At 40.1% G+C, this 20,468-nt stretch overlaps 1 protein-coding gene across 1 annotated transcript in view; it reads right to left on the bottom strand.

The window, feature by feature from the left end:
• Positions 1 to 5,101: 5,101 nt before the first annotated feature.
• The window catches only part of fgfrl1a (fibroblast growth factor receptor like 1a), a 73,365-nt gene continuing 57,998 nt past the window's right edge, over positions 5,102 to 20,468 (bottom strand). The window contains exons 4-8 of the mRNA XM_078260174.1: positions 12,036 to 12,113; positions 8,289 to 8,582; positions 6,600 to 6,772; positions 6,314 to 6,494; positions 5,102 to 5,882 (exon numbers count right to left, since the gene is read on the bottom strand). Of these exons, the coding sequence (XP_078116300.1) occupies positions 5,464 to 5,882; positions 6,314 to 6,494; positions 6,600 to 6,772; positions 8,289 to 8,582; positions 12,036 to 12,113 (1,145 nt within the window). The 3' untranslated portion in view covers positions 5,102 to 5,463. The remainder of the gene's footprint in view (positions 5,883 to 6,313; positions 6,495 to 6,599; positions 6,773 to 8,288; positions 8,583 to 12,035; positions 12,114 to 20,468) is intronic.

Raw genomic sequence — 20,468 nt, forward strand, 5'->3', positions numbered from 1 at the left:
TATCACCAGTGAGGCTTACCAGATGTAGAGAAATCCACCAGATCCAGGATTTGTAAATCCCTGGGTTAGGTCATGTAGTAATATAATAACTGTTGACTTTGCAACAATTTAAAAACCGCAGATTCCTGTGAGGGATTTTACTTCTCTGTATTTCTTCAGTGTTTCTTTTCTCAGACTTCTTTTCCTTTCCCCAGTCCCTCAACCCCTTGTTCAATCTTCAACACTACAATCCAAAAAGTTATGCAACAGCATTTGCATAATTAATGATCCTATGATGGTCAAAACATTCAATACATGGGGGGAGTATAGCAATTACAGAACATGGGTAGATTCTGGGAAAAACTCCAATCTGTTATTTCTTTGTTACTTTATCTGTATTTTTAGTTCGAAAAAGTGACGTTCAAATGACTATGGAATCTAGCAAAGTAACAATGGCATTGTCATATAAATAAATGCTTGTTAGCTATCCATCATTCAGTGATGAATCGCAAAAACTGAATTGGACTTGAAGCCAATTAATTGAATCTATATTGTTGTCAATACGTGGTGTCTGGTAGGTCATTCCCTGGGGTAAAACCCACTTCCACACAGGAAGTGATGTGCTTCATGTTCCTAGCCACATCAACACGTTTCCTTGGAATAAACAGAGGAAGAGTTGGATTGGCAGCTCAGGATTACTCTACAGACCTATTGGACAGAGGCACCCAAGCGGTCAGGGGCCCCTCATCCAGATATTTTTTTTATATAAACAACGGATCACATGACTACATGTAGAGTGAAAGGGGCTGCTCGTAGTGACAGCCTACAAAGCATTATCATCTCTCTGCACTTTCCCTCATTGTTTTGGTTTTACTTTCTGCAACTTTACTGTTTTGGTTCACTTGGTCTCATTAACCCTGTTTCTAGCAGCAGAAGGCAGGGGATTACAAAGAAAAAACTCTGATAAACTCCATCGTACACTAGCTGCTCAGCACCAAATGGCAGACAGACAAAGTTTGCGACTATGTGGTGAATAAGTGGAACATTTAGCAGCTATAGAGTCTGATATTTCCCCCAGGAGTTAGTGGAAACCAAACTCAAATAGTGAATATTTGCACTAAAACTCCAAATGAATGCTAATGTTGCTCCGTGTCTGCTGGAGGTGTAGATTGGTAACGTTTTGCTAACTCATTAGCCATATTAATGTTTTACCGTGAGAATGTTGAGTGGCCGAAAAATAAATGAAAACTGCTTTAACATGCCTGTTGGAGGTTTAAAGAGCCAAGTCAAAAGTAAGGATGAATGCCTGCGCCGTGACACCCACAAATACTCAAAAGAGCAGTATAAGGAATTTTTCACAGTCAGGCAGTATCTAAAAGAAGCAGTGCAAAAACACCAAGCAGAGTTAGAAAAAAAAAACATGTTGCTGAAAAATATGCAGAATACAGTTTTAAGTTGTCTATTATCATCTTATTCTGTTCACATGTCCTGCCCTGTTGCCACCTCCACCCTTTGCAGTGCCCCATCCTTTCAACAGTGGTTTTCTTTCATCATCTTCTTCCCCTAAATGAGTCAGAGAGGGAGAGAGAGATGCCAGGCCTTCACACCCTCCATCTGCACGCACTGCTTGTCCATCTGTCATCTATCCAGACGGACATGTTGACAGATGAAATGCCGACTGCAGCTCTCACAATCGAAGGGCTGCAACTATTTAGAGGACATTCACTTAAAGACAGTCCCACGGTACTGTGAGGTATTGTACTGGACTGGAATGTCTTTCTGTGATGTGACAGAGAGAGGCAGAACACTGATTGATAGATACTCAGAGATAAATATCTTGTCTTACAGATACTGTCAAAATGTGTCATCTTGCTTGGTTAGATTACATTTTAAGAACAAAGACAATAATACATAGATGTACCTTTTCTTTTAATGGCACCAATAAAATGATTACAGGTGGAGAAAACAAAATTTTAACCTAAATGACAATGACTGTACAAGATTGTCTATACCAAGATAATCGATAAAATGTTGTATATTCCGTCAGCATGTATAAATACAGTATCTTACAATGACATGAACATGGTATTTGCTTCATAGCTTACATTATTACCATAACACAGAATCCACTCATGCAGTATAATGCCCAATTATATGAAAAAAAAACATGTTTAAAAGAAAAATAAATTAGAAACACACTCTCTTTTTGAATCTCGAGACAATTTACAATGTTTAGTGGGCCAATGTGTTGCTAGACCTACTGTATGGTCCAAAGTATTCTCACTAAATTATAAGACTAAAGACTTACTATAATTTCAACACTAATGTCATTCCATGTACATGCTTGTGGTAAGTGCACATACGCAGTCTGTCTGCTGGCAGTCCATTAGCTTTAATACAATAAAACTTGGGTTTGAAATGTGTGAAATGAATGTGTGAAATGAGTGGAAAAAGTTAACTGATCAGACAACAGTTTTTCACAGAAAAACAAAGCACTAATTGTGGAAAATATTACTGTTTGGAAACATTTCCACCCCTCCAACATTGAAAGAAAAACTTTACAATTAAAGAATACACTCCAGCTGCTCAGGGTGACTTTCTCAACAGATGTTTTTAAACAGAAGATGGAAGGACAAAGAATATTACAAGAAGGAAGAAGACCTATCTTCAGTTAAAGGTGTTAGTGAGGAAAATCATTTTTGATATATGCTTATTCTTGCTGTTCTGATGTACTTTAACATTTAATAATGTTAATGTTATATGTAATTTAGTTGTTATACAGGTAAGGAGAGAGGGCACTAGGCTGGAACGATGAACAAGAATGATACTGTATATCTGAAGCCTGAACGTTTTATAGCCTACACCTTCTTAAAAGTCTTGTCATTCAAAAAGTGAAACAATACAAAGAACTTCACAGGCTTGAAACCAAATTAAAGCAAAGAAAGAAACTAGAGGCCTGAACAGGACTTCATTTCAAAGCTTTTCAGGACAATGATAACATACTATACCAATGAGTATTATAAAAAATGAGCATATAAGAATTTTCCATGTGTATATTTGTTCATTTTCCTACTAGTTTAAAGATTTATGTGCAAAAATTCATGCTTAAGAACGTCCACGTGTAACTAAAGTTAATTTCAATACATCACTTCCCGTCTCATTGTTGTATTTTGTCCTGAAGACGGTCTGCAGAGAGAAACTCACTTGTGCAATCAACTACATGACAAGCTTAATTTTTGTTTGTTTTTTTACATTTCAAATATATATATATTTTTTTATTTTGAAACATCTTTGGAAAAGTCAAAGTCACCGCTATGTTTCAACCATACACGTGAGTGTGCCGTTCAGAGAGTGCCGTAATGTAAAGCAGCTGAAATTGAAATCTTATCTTAGCATATTATTTTACACAGTTTTAATATAGTGGTCAGATTTATGAGCACACACAAGAACAACAAGATGGAGACCTGAGAGAGCGAAAGAAAGTCTGTTGTAACTGGCGGTGTACTGACGAGGTTTGTTGGGACTGGTTTCTAATGAAGTTTGGGTCACCTACCAGGAGCAGTGAAAGAAATACAGTGATACAATGAGAGTAAAAGAACAACTAACAGTCATTCAAATACATGAACAAACCAAGTAACAAGAGAAGGTGGGAATCAGTATGTCTCTAAAACACACAAGAAAAAAGCCAACAGGAATGAAAAGACGTGTGGAGGTATATTATTGGTGTGTGGGGGCTTTCAAATGGCATTAACATGAGACTGAATTGTAACCAAATAGCATGAAATACTTAAAACCCACCTGTAAATGCATTTAAAACACATTTGTAGATGAATGATTGACCACCTTAAGAGATGTTTTCAATAATCTGCAGCCGAGTGAATCGAAAGACAAAATCAAATATCCCAGACATATCTTTGAATGTATGAAGGACTTATTATAATTAATTGCCATTGTACAGCACTGAGAGCAGTTTGTGCGCTGCTCTAGTAATCAGCATAACGTTCTGGAGCATGTATGGCTCTACATTTTTGTGATACTGGTATCCGTTTTAGTTTAAAGCTGCATTCCATTATTTGACCTTTTTAGCATCTAAAATGGAGGTGAAAAGGCAGCTCTTCATCCAAAACATTTCCTCTTCAGATAAAAACGAGACAACAGATGAGTCCCTCTGCTTTGTGTGGAGAACAGAGCACATGCAAAGCCCGTTCCATTATACTTGAGGTCATATTGTGAGGTGCTTTGAGAAGAAGAGTTGAGGACTTTAAGTTGGAGAGTTGAAGTTCCTCTCTTTTAAGCCCTCTAAATCTCATAACAGATTAACAAGAGTCTGTGACATATCCAATGATCCAACAGTGATCCACCAAATCTGGAAACAATTCTCAAGGCACTATTTTACACTGAGGGACTGTTGATGATCCCTTTGCTCTGTCGGTTTAAGAGGTGAATGTATGACATGAGAAAAATTGATATCCTTCATCCCTCTCTTCTAAAGTCAGCGAGCATCAAACAAAGCTGAAAAGGTGACAATGCGAAACCGGAAATGCCAACTTTCTCCAGGAACTTAAGGGGCAGAAATGGTCAGTAGAGTGTACTTGGGACAGATCTAATGATTGCTTCTACAACTGTGGTCTGGAGGAGCTCCTTGGTGCAGAAATCACACTGTAGCATCTGCTAAAAACATTCTACAAAGAGAAATCCATGCATACCCAGTTGACATCGGTAACCAGTACCAACACAGTACCCAGATAGCAGCTGGACCTTTCTCAGAACGGTTGGCGGCCCAGCAGCCCTCATCCTTGAAGAGGGTATTGATACAGTGGGAGTTTGCCTTAGTTTGTGTTTCTAATGGCTCAGTTGGGCTGATGCCTGAGATATACTCTGAAATTAAGCTATTACATTACATAAAGTACATGCTAAATTGTTCTTTATAGATTAGCCAGGATGAAGTAGCGTGCTAAATGCTATATAATTGTATTTCACTATATACATGTGTAGTTGTAGGTGAGCTGTATTTCTACTGTTACTGAGGAGGTTGTGGTTGTGCTCAAAGTTAAAGAACAGATAAAGTTACCTTGAAAGTACAGAGTGTATTGTTGCTTCAATAAAGCCTTTGAGCAAAAGGGATTGAAAAATCTACAGAAAAATTTTGTATATAAAAAGAGCTTTGAATAAAACATGTTTTGGGATTTTTCTCTCATAGATTTCACTGGGTTGGCTAAAAATACGGATATTTGTCTTCTTTCTTTACATTCTTCATTGTTTGTGTCTTGAATAAGTCTGTGTTTACACAATAACGTGGCTGCAGCAGAATGAGGAAGAGTTGCGTGACTCCATGTTTCTGAATATGAATCCGCATGGTGTCTTGCGTGTGGCTTTCCTTGTTCATTGCAGTGTATGTCAGCAGCTAGTATGGACTGTTGTGAATAAGTCTGCATGCACAGGGACATGTTCATGTAAGAATTGAATGTGAAACACCAAAGCGTGCTAACACTGGTAGTGAATGTGCTGGTGCTGGTGCACTTTCCCGTCCACGTGTGAATGCGTGTGTGTGTGTATATCCGTGTAGATCTTCGGGTAGACCTTGGGAGCCAATCCACTGCCTCCCTGAGTCAGGAGCAGCTGCTGATGGGCAACGTAGTCTTCATATGAAAGACAATCTTTATCCCCGTTGGCCGTCTGAGGAGGCAGCGCTGGGCATGCACGGTCACGACTGGCTGCAGGTGGACGCTGGGCAGAAGGAAGAGCAGAGGAAGATGAAGAGGAGCAGGTTCGTTTTGATTGGCAGAACCAGAGGAGGGCGGTGCCTAAGATGAAGGCGACCCCTGCTGGTATTCCAATAATGACGGGCCAGGGGAGGCTCGGGGATGTTGCTGTGAGGACAACGTTGTTTTGGGGCTTCAGATCTGCAAAGGAGCAAGAGAAAATATGTCAGTAAATATGACAGAAGATAGAATTGTCAACTCATTACACTCCGTTTCCATCTTCAGTCTGACATTGCCAGACCATAAGCCAGGGTTATAAGAGTGGAGAACTACGATGTTGTGCAATATTGAGACAGCTTGACAAGGCTTGAATGGCTTGAGACTCTAGAAAATGTATCTAATATAGGCCAGTATTGGTAATGTGTAATATTTTTATGTAACTGGTATTAGCACCTGCACCAGTAGCAAAACAACTTTTTCGGTTAACTGCCTCCAATCAAACCTGCTGGTCAAGTATTTTCATCTCTCGAATATATAACCTGAGAGATAATTACATATGATCATTTACAACTCTCTCTGTGTGTATGCTGTGTGTGTATGTATGTTAGCTTCTCTCCATTTTGTCCTCTGACCTGGTAGCACAGTCAAGTAGGCACTCCTGAAGCTGTAGCCCATAGTATTGGCTCCTAGGCAGATGTACATGCCGGCATCCTCCTCCTTGGCTCTGGTTATCAGCAGCTTGTTAAGGTAGGATCCGTCAGGACGTGACCAAACCTCCCCTGTAGGCAGGACCACAAAGCGGTGGTCTCCAACCTTTGAATACAATCATACAAAGTTTATTGATCAGTTCAGTCAAATCCTACTAGTTAATTTGCCTCAGAGATTTGTGCTTACATGTAGCAGTGTGTTTGTTTGTACCTCTATGGTGGAGTTAAATTTGTTCTCATCACCAGGTTCGACTCTTTTAAGCCACTGAATAACCGGCTTGACATCACTGCGGACTTTACACTGGAAAGATGTGGTTCCTCCGTAGTCCACGGTGGTGTTGACAGGGTGAGTGCCAGTCAGAATTGGTTTAGAGTTGGTACGCTCTGAAGAAAGAGACAAACACATACACAGAATGAGAAAGTTGTTACATTTTATTTCAGTTGACAAAGTGTGAATAGAAGAAATAGCTTGATTGTTGTATTTTGTAAACCCAACAACCCTGAGAGAATATAATATGGTTTGCAAGCATTATTTGAACAGTATTTGCTGTATTCAGCACCACCCCCCCCCCCCCTCTGCTGAAGGTACACAAACAGATCCCTTATCTTCAGCTCCTGCCTTTTCTTTCTCAGTTTATACAGCAGAATAAACACACCTGCCAGAGACATGCAATAGTCTCTTTTTTAGTATCTGTTAAAACGATCTCACGAGAACGTAACCCAACAAAATTAACTTGCAGGTGTATGTTTGTACTTGTGTATGTTTAAGACTCTTCTAAGAACACTTTGCAATGCTAGCTTCCTTTTCTTTGTTGCTTCTAATGCATGTGCAGTGTTATAGACAGTGCTGCACAGGATTTCCTAAGGACTCAGGGTGCTATAAGTTATAATCATTTTAAACCTTAAATATGTTAATGTATGTCCTAAATACATCTGGTAAGCATGCTACCTACAATGAAATGCAAAGGAACCACACATGCAAACATCACTGCCAGAACTCAGCTAACATATGGAAAGAAAAGTTTCTAAAATGTTGCGTAAAATCTTTGGACATTCATTTTTCTTTAGCGCTGTAAGGCAATGACCAAGAGGGATGCCGAATGGTGCAGGGGTAACATGCATTTAATGTATCTCAAAATTATTATAATCCCAGCTTTAAGAAGGATGCTCTGAGTGCTCGTCAAGCAGGTGCAAACCCATGCCAACCAGATAAATGATCATATTTAGAAATTATGATCCTGATGTACTACGCTCAATTATCTCTATTTATGGATTATAAATGTTTTGTGAGAGCTTTACTGGGTTTCTGTCTAGTACTCCTTTTTTCCCAAATTTCCCAGCCATGAATGACTGACAGCTGAGTGAATCTCTACTGAGAGAGAAAATGTCACATTTGACATAAGCGAGCAGCGGTTTGATTTATTTCCTTTTGTGTGTGTGTGTGTGTGTGTGTGTCTTCAGGAAAGACTACAGCTGTACTTTAATGTACAACAGATGTGGCGAGTAAAGCGAGCGGAGCTGGTCTGAGCTATCACAGTCAGTAACATACAGTTCAGCTCAGACTAACAAATTCAGCTCGACCAACAGCTTAACATTAAATCATCCAACGTCAAAACAGCTTTTGTAGCCTTCCAACAACCTAATACATCAGAAAACACTCACAAATCATCATAACACACACATTCTGCTCTCAACAGTAAAACTAGACCTTTTTTAGACTGAAACTGCAGCTGGCTCACTTTCCAGACTGAAAAACCTGCTGAACATTCCTCGCTTGACTGGTGTTTGCTGACAGGGCTGGTGGTGATCAATAAATGCCACTGCATTTTAATCAAAGACAAACACTTTGATAACTGATCTATATCTTTGAGGTTGAGCATCCAGTTACTTAGTGACTCACCTATGACTTCCACTTTGTAGGTGGCGTTGATCTCTCCTGCTCTGTTGGATACGTGGCAGGTGTACTTCCCGCTGTGCTTCGGCATCAGGTTCTTCAGACTCAGAGTCCACTTCTTCTTCTTTCCTTCCCCTTCTCCTTCAGCGTCCTCGTCCACCAGCGGCCGACTGTCCTTGAGCCAGACGATGTCGGGGCGAGGATTACCGCTCGCTGTACACTTCAGACGCACTGAGCTGCCCACTGGGCGAGCGATGACACGCTTCCTCATCTTTGACGGCTGGGTGAAACGTGGACGTACTGCGAGTGAAGAAAGGGAGAATTGTAACTGGAGTTAGAAAGAGATCTGCTAGTTTTGCTATTAGCTGCTGGTAGAACACTGTATGGGGACTTAATGTAAAGTTATTCTGGATAAAACTCAAAATGCAAATGTGAAGAGATAAATAACACAGACATTTTCCTCACTCTCAGTCAGCCACAGATGGAAAAAAGAAAAGAACAAAGGAAGTTATTACGTAGAAGAGATAAACGGCTCACAGAGAAGTTTTATATTTACAAGCAGTGATCTGTTCTTCAAACCAGTGGAAAGAGAACAGATTGGGCAAGATTGTGGAATTCATCAAAGAGTATTATAAGAGTATTTTATGAGAAGTAAAGAGCTATCAGAGCCACGTTATCTGAAGAGGCCACGGCACAAAGGGAGGGTTCTGACTTTTTTTAAGCCTCATGAGCTACAGTTTCTACAGTATTAGCTCTTCACCTCCAGTAAAGTAACCATTTCTGCTTTCTTCATCTTTTAAGATTTTCTTTGTATTTGTTCTTAAAGCCCTACAGCTAATCTACAGTACTGTCCACCTCATACCTATTTGGGAATGCAAAATACCAACTTTACCAAAATACCAACTTCACCTTAATATTAGATACAATTCACATTTTTTTTCTATCTCTTTTAAAGAAATACCAAAGAAGAGAATGAGAACTACAGTTTGGATATACATGCAGTACATTTCCTCCAGATGTCAGGATGGAGCACTTTGCATTTTCCAAAGGGTTCTCTAGAGCTGTTATAAACTCTCTTGTTGCATGTTTGTTTGGCTTTTTGAACTGTGTGTTGTTGTTTCCTTGTTGCTCAATCTGACACTGTATTGGTTAAACCCCTGTTTATGCATGCAGACATCTGCAGCAACTAATGTGATAACAAATTCATTTTCTGCCCCATGAATACTGTGCACTGGTGTTTAACCTTCGACTACACAGTACATTGATGCCTGGTGTGAAAAGATGTCTTTGTTACAACTTACTGACATCCGTTTCCACAAATTAATTAGTGAATTAGGAAACAGTTGACATCTCAGTCTGCAGAAAATGATAGAATTTTTAGGACTGAATATGAGACTTGGTTACTTGTTAAGATGCACATTTTTTGCAGTGTAAGGAGCATCCGACATGCTGAGGTCATCGCCACAGGCAGTGCCAAGAATTCCATGTTGTGCTGTAACATCATATGGCAGCGTGCCTCTCGGTATATACAACCTAATTTGCTGTAATACACCTAATTGTTTGTTTAAGAAAATGTTTGAATCACTTCACTCTCCCTGACACAAAAGACTCACATGACCGGGAACCTACACACAAACACATGCATATACATATGCAGAAACACGTACACACACCATATTCCTTATTTTCCACTGATTCTGCACCTCTGGCCACAGGGTTGTATGCCTTTGCTTCTCTTACAAAGCCACATATTTGGCCTTAAATCACGCATACACGAGATCACACAGTAAAACCTGCTATACATCTATGTAACATCACTGCAAATATCCACTCATGGATGCATATCCGTGCACAAGTCATAAAAAGCCAGACAGTGACTTAGCATTACACCAAACATCCATTCATTCATGCAAATCCTTTTTTACAAAACATAAAATGGCCAGTTAACCCCATACACCTATTCAAACATCCACAGCCCTCCACACAGTTGCATGACTTAACCCCATGCAGCCATTCAAAGTTACATATTCCTCCTCATGACAGTCACTTAACCAAACCGAATCCCATGCATCTATTCATACACAAATATCCCTTTTAAAAAAAACACAAAAATTTGCGAGCATGTGACACTATCCAGTAGGGAGGAAGGAGAGGAAATCATTCACAGGAGCGTTTGATTTTACAGCCCTCAACCGGGGAGATAATTCATCCTGAAACTACTGCAGTTGTGCCTCTTTCTTTGGACACAGTTATCATTCTAGCTCTGAGTAAACAAACAAGGGTAAGAATTATGTGACGGGCTTGCGCGCTAAAATGTGGAGATTTCACTACGGCTAGATCACTCAGTGGAATACAGTTCTCTGCTGAACGACGGGAAGCTGGGCAGGATGACAGAACAAACATACTCAAAGGGGGCCTTTGAGTATGTCTGAGAAAAGCTACTGGACTACAGCTGAACTGTGACCAGACTGAGTCAATAGATCTAACAGAGAGTGGAGGATAAATATAAGACAAGTGATTAATACTATAGTTTAATGTTTTGGCAATGTCCAACTTTGATGATTACTTACATTCTACTGCACTGGCTTAGGCTGAAATTAATTGAGAAGATTAGGAAAGAGCCAACCATGGCAAAGTGCAGCTGATGAGACTGGAGAAGGAACAAAATAGTACTGTAAAGTGGTACTTAAATTAACTGATTGATATTGTCTAAGCCAAACTAAATCAAACAGAAGTTAAGGAGAAAACCGATGGAAAGAGAAAGAGCAAAGTTCAAATCAAGGTGAGCACATACAGACAGACAGACAGATTGCTAAAACACAAATAAAACTAGAGTGACGGCAGAAAAATTGAGAACAAAGAGATCAAGAGATAGAGTTAAAACAATAAAAATAGTAAAGGTAAGAGGTAAAAAGAAAGAAAAACAGAGCGAAAAGAGAAGTGAGGGTGAACTAAGAGAGCGGTGATAGAGAGAGGGAAGAAGGGAGAAGGTGAGAGCCAGAACGGGCAAAAGGGCAGGCTTGTTCTGGGTCTCAGGGGCCACTTTAACGCCACACTTCACAGTGTAAAAATACTGCTGACCCTCCGACTGACCGCCTTTGATCGGACAGTGTGTCAGAGACACTGCGTCGTCAGACAGGCCTAATTCAAATAAATAAGGGCGCTGTGTTTTTTCACGCAGAGCTAAATTCGGTTTGAACGCCGGCCTTAGCTAAAGCAGTGAGTGTGTACGTTTGGTTGCGTATGAGCAGAAAGAGGCAAATAAATAAAGAGAAAAAATGTGTGTGAAAAACAAAGAGAGTTAATGTTTGGTGACATTTGAGTGTGAGTGTGCATGGACATTTATGACGGAGAGAGCGAAGAAGAAGAGAAGGAGAAGGGGAAGGAAAGAGAGTTGGATAAAAGGATAACAAAAAGCAAAGAAAGAAGGGTTAGGTTACATGACAGGGGGACCGGGCAGACTTGGGAGGAAGGAATGTGTCCCACCAAATCACACCTCACACAAATAGACTGCTCTCCACTCTGTCAGAGCCAATTATCTGAGCAAACAACCACCCTGATCATTGTGTATTTGTGGGTCTGTGTGTGGGCCTCACCTTCTCCCCTCTGACAATGTGCAAGGTGTTTATTGCACAATCTGCTACTGTGCTTTTTATGATACACACTCTCAGCTATCTAAAGTGTCACGTCTAGGCTTCCGTCTAATGTTTTTATGCATGTAGTGATGCGATCAGAGAAGCTGTGAGTGGTTACCCAGTTTCCCAGCCAGCTCTGGGGCGTGTTCAGCGTCACCATTGGCCGTCCCTGCTCCACCTCTTGAACTGGAGTCATCTGTTGACAGAGAGAGATAGACAAGAAGCATCATTAGTGAAGTGACAACTTCTAAATAATTGATCATGAGTAATATACAGCATTAGACTGGGTAAACCCAGCCCGATCTGCCGGTGATTTGATTTCGCTCTGCAGCTCAGGCTGGAAACCTATACGTTTATCTATCCTGCTTCTGTTACAAATTTGTGGGAACCAATCAAAAACTGGCTTATCCACCTGGCGCGCGATTGGCGGATTTAACACGATAACGATAGAGAAGCGACCAAGCAGTAGCGACAGCGGCATCAACGTCGCTGTCACTATCCAATTGCGTACAGAGTCATTTGAACTATACCCGTTGATCACGCCTCTTGTGCAGAGAAAATACAGAGCAGAATCCCCACACTAATGTTCAATCTTAAAAGATTGAGCTTGGTCTGGTGATAGCCAGACTAATACAGCACTGCAAGCTCTAAGCATCAGACAAATACATATTCATTTGTACTTTCAATTGTCAGTGCTGAATTGTCTTGATGAAGTCATGATTTCTACACCCAGTTGTTGCTCGGTAGTTAGGATGGATTATTTAGAAGGAGGATTATTTTCATAGCATCTGACAGATGTTTTATAAGAAGCAGCTGTTTTGCTATGGGGACGTGATGTATTATGGTTTGTCGAACACAAATTCTAGATATCAGTGCTGCTCTCACAAATTGGATGCAGATTGTTACAAGTTAGGGATGTGTTTATGCAGAAGCATCACAGTTATCACTTTAATATTTAAAAATATTTAGAATATACAGGTTGTTTTAAGTAACCCTGCAACAGTAAAAGTGGGAAAACATAGTGGTTAGAAAAGCTGTGGGAAGTCTGGTGGAAAGGTGAAACTTACAGGAAAGAACTCACTTCTGGATTTCAAACACTTACTTTCCATCCATGACTCTGCCCTCAACACCCCATCATGCATTTCACATTGTTGAGCATTGGACCAGCTTCACATTTCTTGTCAAACCAGAAAACCAAATGACAAATAGCATGATCTGTCGGTCCTGTAGTGTGAATGAGCCAGAGACTTGTTGCTACTGAAACTCACTGGTGATGAAAGCTGTGAAATATAACGCTACAAATCTCCTTACACGCCTCTACCCTTTACCCTAAAATGTGTGCCCTAAAATGTTTTTTTTTATTTTCCATAAACTACCTTTCAGGGGGAAATGAAATGGTCCAAAGAACAAATACTTTTTTGAATACCTTCATACTGTATGTGCCTATATCATACTCCACAGTATCATATTGCTTTACTCTCACGCTGGTGTATCCGTTTCCCTCCCTCAGCATGTCATCCCACATTGATTATCAAAAAGATACAAACATGTGTCTGAACCTTTTCGCTAGGAATCGCTTCAAGATGGAACCAATGTATCCGAGGGGCCCTTTAACAGGGAGGTGGGGAGAGCTGATACAGTGCAATATCAGGTATGTCAAACACGTGGGTTTGGGGGGCTTGAACCTGAAGCTTCAACTAAAACCTGATGGTAGTGATGGAAAGAAAGAAAAAAAAATGGACCAAACAGCCTTGGACCACCTGCAGAAAATACTTGAGAGTGCATGCGTAATTGTAAATGGATATGTTTATCGTGCATGTTGGTACATACTGACCACCTTAAAGCTCAGAGTGTCTAATGCAGCGCCAAATGTCTTTAAAGCATCACTATTTGGATAATGGAGTGAAAGACACATTTGAAATGCAAATACAAGGCATGACCTGTATCCTCAGGGCTGGTATTAATAGCATGTTGGCAGGCTACATGTGTGTTTGTGTGTATCTTGTGTGTGATATGAATTCCTCTGTGGGTGTGTCAGTGCATGTGCGGGTGCGTGCGCTCTGCCGTTATTTAAATAAGTAGTAACTTGAGGTGTCCTCCTTCCCTCCCTTTGAATCTCCCTTCATCCCTCTCTCCTGCCACATGCATGGCGTGTTCTGAGAAAGGGCAGTGCGTTTGAAGCAAAGCGGCATGGGGGTCTGATCTGAAGTGGGACATGGTTTAGCACTCTTAACAGCTAGCGAACCAGTAAACCTTACTTGGCAGACCTCCTACGGACCCACTCACAGAGGGGGGCTGGGCCGCTTCGCCTGTACATACAGTGCAGCCATACATGCAAAGTATCAAAGTATATCAAAAATGTAAAACATATATCTGTATACCTGCTGTATAGTGTGATACTGATGCAGAGACATATCAGCAACAGGCAACAGAAAATCTAATAACACGTGATGTCCAGCGGACTCCTCCATTATCACTTCACTCATGAATTGAAGTGGAAGCTTTCATCCAAAGATGTTCAGAGAGCAAACTGAATGTGTGTGGTCTCACTAGTAGCGTTATTAGCGTTATTAACACCAGACTCTTGAACACTGCTGAAAAAGCCATTGTATATATGTTCTTTTTAAACCGTCTCGTCCTGAGTTAAACTGTAACAGTATCTTTCAGTGTGAAACCTGCAAATCGAACTCGACTGTCAGCATGTTAGACATGCAGGGTTCATTAACAGTTTCTGCCAGCAGAGTCCATTTTACATTTTTCTTCAATTCTGTTATACAAGTGCAAAGTTGAGTGTGTGTGTGTGTGTGTGTGTGTGGGGGGGGGTGGGGGGGTAGTTTTAATGTTTTACTGTTTGGTTCAAGCTATACACATAGACTCGAAAACATATTCCCTCCCCGCTTCAGCTGTTTTCAATAAACAAAAGGTTTTCTTCTGATCCCGTTCCACCTTCTAATGTTCAGCCAGATACTTTGGCTGGTGATTACAACAACAAATCGTCACTCTCACTCAAACACACACACCCACACACAAGGTAGCTATATATTCAAAAGAGTCCTGAGGTGATACTAAGAATCAGCATCGAATCAGGGCCGATGCTGGTATATTTTAATCATATCTGCTAAAATACAGCAGGTCAAAAGCCGATCTATTGATGTTTTGTCAACCTCTGCCTGCTAGTTTTGCAGAGCTGCTTTCCTTTACCACAGCCAGGCTCTACAGTGCAGCATTTTTCTGCATATGTGAGTGAAAATTAGAATGTGTGAATATGAAAAATGATTTGGGCGCATCGGTAGGTGACTCTGAGTTTGGACACTGAGGTTTGCAAAATACATAACCACAGATGCTTGTGAGTGTTTCTGTAGTTCCAACAAATCCAACAGAGTGATACCTCCCTATCTGATCATGTCACATCAATTTCAGGAGTCACATTCTCCCACTTGATATTTTATGTATATTATCAATGATTCAGACTTATATACTCAATATCTTTTGGAGGTAACTTTAAGTATTGCATTGAATCTGATTCGGTATTTGGCAGATACCTAAAATTAAAAGACTCAGATCGGAATCAGGGCCAAACATTTTTTATTGGGAAATCCCTACATGACCTAGTCCAGTTAAGTTAAAAAATAAATATATACTTTTGCCATAATGTATGCTTTTGGACCACATGTTTCTGATGAATGTTTTTCTTGTCTTTGCTCTTGTCCCAGATGTTTCACCTTGAAGTTGCATTTGCAGAAGATGTTAAAGAATTCTTTTTTTTTTTTTACAGTATGTAAAGGGAGTGGCAGTTCAAGTCCCTGTACGGACCAAAGTACGGAGTGGTAGCTGGAGAGTTGCCAGTTCATCTCCTGGGCACTGCCAAGGTGCTCTTGAGCAAGGCACCAAACCCCCAACTGCTCAGGGGCGCCTGTCCAGCAGTCGCAACCCCCTCACTCTGACATCTCTCCATTTGTGCATGTATAGGACCTGAGCATGTGTGTGTATTTCAGGCCTGTGTGTAGTGTGTTCTAACAGAGTGAAAAAAATAATAATTTCCTCCCTGGGGATCAATAAAGTATAAATTATTATTATTAACCATGGAAGCATTGACGATAAAGACACCAAATATTTCCCTGAAAATCCATGATTCCATACAGACTTAAATTTTGCAAACACAGGAAATAAAACATATCTGCCATACTTCTTTTGTCATTTATGAGTTTTGTATTCTTTTCTTTATTTCTTTATTTATTTTATTCCAACCTTCACTAACTCTCTCTCCTCACATTTGTGCTTTCTGTTTCATTTGCTGCCTCTTTTCTTTTTTGTTTCTTTTCTTTTCATCTACAGGGGGGAAATGGTTCAACAGTGTGCTACATTTCACACATTTACTGGCGGGGTACCTCTGTGTAAGTGTATGTGTGTGTGTGTTTGTATAACCCCTTCTTGTGTTTACATTTAGGTCTGTAGCAATAAGGCAGCAATTGGACATGAGCACGCTCAGAAATATGAGTCCTAACAGTCCAGTGTGTATGTGTTTAAGTGTGCGTGGTTGTGTGAGTGGGTCCAGGGGGCCAGTGTTTTCCTAAAGGGTCATGTCCTTCTAGGTTTTAATATAGAGACACTGGATATGTGGACAGAACCTTTTGTGTGTGCATGTGTTAAGGCTGGTTGTTGCAGCATCAGGGCCAAAACCAGGCTGATGTGAGTTTGTGTATCTGACAAACCATGTAAACCACCGTTAGTCCTCTAAAACTGACCATAGTCACAGTTTCGGACTTTACACAGGCACAGCTTGCCTCACACTTTATCCACACTTGATGTTTTTACATTATAATTCAGACAGGAGCTACCGCAAGTGAACACGTTTTACATAACTCTGGAAGAAGACGCATTGTTTAGTTAAAGCTGGGTCCTAGGAGAGTTTATTTTTGCTTCAGCAACAATAGCTTGCTTTAAATATTGCAGGGGATTGCAGTTTGACCAAAGTTGAGTTTAACTCAATTGAATGGTGTGTAAATGATCAGAAATACCATAAAATAATCTTAAATCTTCACATAGATTCCAATTTTGCTCTAATGTTAACCCAATAAACTGCTAAAATAGGGCAATTTTTCAAGCAAGTTATCATACAGTAAACTTTATTCTTTCACTGAGGTTCATAGTTCATTCTTGATTCTGGGTCCAGCGGTTTAGAAAAAAATCCCACCACAAGGTCCATTTAGTAGCTGAAGCTTTCTATCATATCTATTTTTTTCTGAACACTTTCAGGACTTCTCATCCATAATCCTTTCATCACTTTGAGAGCAGGTTGTAAAGATGCAAACATCTGTAAGCTGTAAGCTCTTTAAGCAAAGGTTGTATTCTTTTACTTTTTTACCAATCTGTACCACTCAATCAATTCAATCAATTTGCAGTTTTTTCTATGTAAATAAAAAATACCACCATACCAGAAGGGTTTTTATATAATCATACAATATAATAATCAGAGTTGATTTATTGATGCATCTTTAAAAAGGGAATGTCCATCTCTATCTAATCTAATCTTCACTAAAATAATGTTGTTGTTTTTACCTGTACATAAAAGGTTTTTACAAAAAAGTTAGTTTGGTCTGCAAGAAAACCAAGATGTCCGAGGACCTCATAATCTGTTTGACAAGTGACCTCTGGTAGGTGTACCACAGAGATTGTTGGACTACTATTTCAGAAGAGCATGGGCAGCAGGATAAGAAAAGAAATGTTGTATTTGGATGTCAGACAGATGAACTTTAGAACCCCGTTCTTTAATACAGTTTTGCAACAATCCTACTATCCTTCTCCAAACCCGTCTACTGTAAAAACCAGCAGAAAAAAAACACAATTTGTCCTTCAGCAGTTTGTTGGCCTGTCATTGCACTAACCCCCTGCTAAAACACACACACTGTCATTATAATTCCATCAATTCAATGATACTCCGGAAACAAAGAAACCACATGCAGCTTGTGTTATAAGCCCATTATTGCTGCTGTTGGAATAACACAAGAGATTAAGAAATGTTTATACTGGAGGGGTTTTGTTTGTGGGTCTGTTTGTCTGACACACAAGCTGCATTAAACTCCACGTTCCAAACATACTTTTCTCTCCAGCCACAGTCACTTTTAGGAACATTTATTTGAATTCAGTTGCCGAAAGTTGCAACATTACACACAGTGTTATTGCAATAAATGGTCAGATTAACGTGGTTTGGCCCCAGATCCAAATGGTAATACTGTAGATGTTCTGTGGAACCTTTAGCAGCTCATGTAATCTTCTGTGGACAGTAGGTGTTTAAGGAGCCAAACCACCAGATAGTACAGTGTAAAACAGACATAAATGTGCACGTTTTTCTTTTTTTTTATAATTCACAAAAAAATAAATGAATAAAAAGGCTTTGTCAATGATATTTCAGTGAATCAACCCGGAGTTTCGGGGACATAATACAGAACATTTATTAACAATAAGGATAATATATCATCAATTAATATTGCAAAACAAAACACACTCAAGGTCAAATTAAAATTATTTTTTTTACGAGACTACTGAAAACCTAATATTGTGATTTTAACTTTTAAGAGAAAACGGCGAGATGTGCGTTAGTCCACACAAGCATCCACGTCTGCACACGTGTACTACAGATCTGCTCACACACACACACACACACACACACACACACACACACACACACACACACACACACACACACACACACACACACACACGTCACTGTGATTTACACTCTCCTGTGGAGAGGCTGTGTAGCCTTATGGAAATCATTATAACCTGGGCTGCTACATAGTCCTCCATTAACAGCATGAGAGAGAGACATTGAAAGGGGCTGCGACGGAGAAAGAGAGGGAAAAAGACGGGAACTGACTGACTTTTAGAGGAGGTCAAGAGGCAGCAGGAGAGAGATGAAAAGACAGAGTTGGAGAGAAAAAGGCGACAGTGCAGAGTGAGATTTATTAACTGTAACCGCAGAACAGACAATCGCACACTACAGTTAACTGCTACTCTCAATGAGCGACAACATTGGCTTACATGACAGATTAACAGCTTGTGTGTGTGTGTGTGTGTGTGTGTGTGTGTGTGTGTGTGTGTGTGTGTGTGCGCACGCGTGCATGTACACCCAGAGTATTTAGTGGGCATCACAATGGTGACGTGTGTTTGGGGTGACGACATTTCTGACTGGAACATTTGATCTCATTACCCCTCATTATTATACACGAACACACACACACACACACACACACACACACACACACACACACACACACACACACACACACACACACGACAGGGTTTCCGGCCCCAAATATTCACCCTCTCCCGTTCTTCCCTCGGCCCCCTTAGACCCGGCCAAGACAACAACAAAACCTTTTACGAGTGCAACTTTACGACGCTATTTACAAATGTGATTACACGTTTTGCCATCCTGGACTCAGGCTCTCTGAAATATGATGAACACACTTCGATGTTCGGCAGGGAATTGCTTCCAGCTTTCTGACCTATTTGGTACAAACCTGTGTGTGAGCCAATCTCACAAACACACACACACACACACACACACACACACACACACACACACACACACACACACACACACACACAGACACACACACATTTACACAAACTATTTCATACAGTAATCTTGGTATGTGGTTGATTTACCAAGGTTTTCTGCTGGCAAAAATTTCAGAGTGAAGGCAGGTTTACAGTAAGAAGGCTCAGGATGTGTGTGTGTGTGTGTGTGTTTTACTACATGGATCTCATTCCTCCCTTTGCAGGTTTAGGTAAATCACTAAAGAAAGAAAAAGAGGTTGTGGAGGTTCATATGGCTGAATCCTCAGTTACGTTTAAAGTCAAATGCTTATTGAAAACCAAATATTCAACATTCAGCTTTTGTTACCTAAGAATGGTTAATGTACAATAATTACTTCAATGAGTACTGACTAAAATTTGCCTTTTTAACAGGTTTTTAAAGAGGGAGCTGTAACTATGGCTCACAATTGTGATCAGTAGTACACTTGATGTGAAGTCTTGGAACTTGCCAAGTTGCCGGTTTCAGTTTTTCCAAAGTCACAAGATCCAAAAAGGCTTTCCTCAAAGATCGATATCCGTCCTTAAACTTTAAGTGGAATAAAATGTGCAGTGTTCAAGTCAATTGAATTAGGTTGCTGTGAGAGTAACTGGAGCTTTCTGCTATTAGACAGAACCAGAGTTTGTTCCAAGCCCTAACAGGATTGCATAAGAAGCACGAAAGGTCTTAAATTTTATTGCAATTAAAAAATGGTTTGGATTGCTGACTAAAGTAAATGGAAGTCTGTCGATTCAAAGTAGTTCTTCCTCGTCCCATGGCCAAACAATCCACCAGGTTTGATTGACATTGGTTAATCAGACAATTAGACCAAAAAATAACTTTGTTGACAAAGGCTAATATCTACAGCAACTAATCAAATATATCAAAACTAATAGGTCAACAAGAAACATATCAAACTGGACAGACATCTTTTAATGAAGGACCTGACTTCACCAATACCTGAAAATTACT

This window comes from Sander vitreus, chromosome 10 (genome assembly GCF_031162955.1).
Source record: "Sander vitreus isolate 19-12246 chromosome 10, sanVit1, whole genome shotgun sequence".
Classification (NCBI taxonomy): Eukaryota; Metazoa; Chordata; class Actinopteri; order Perciformes; family Percidae; genus Sander; species Sander vitreus.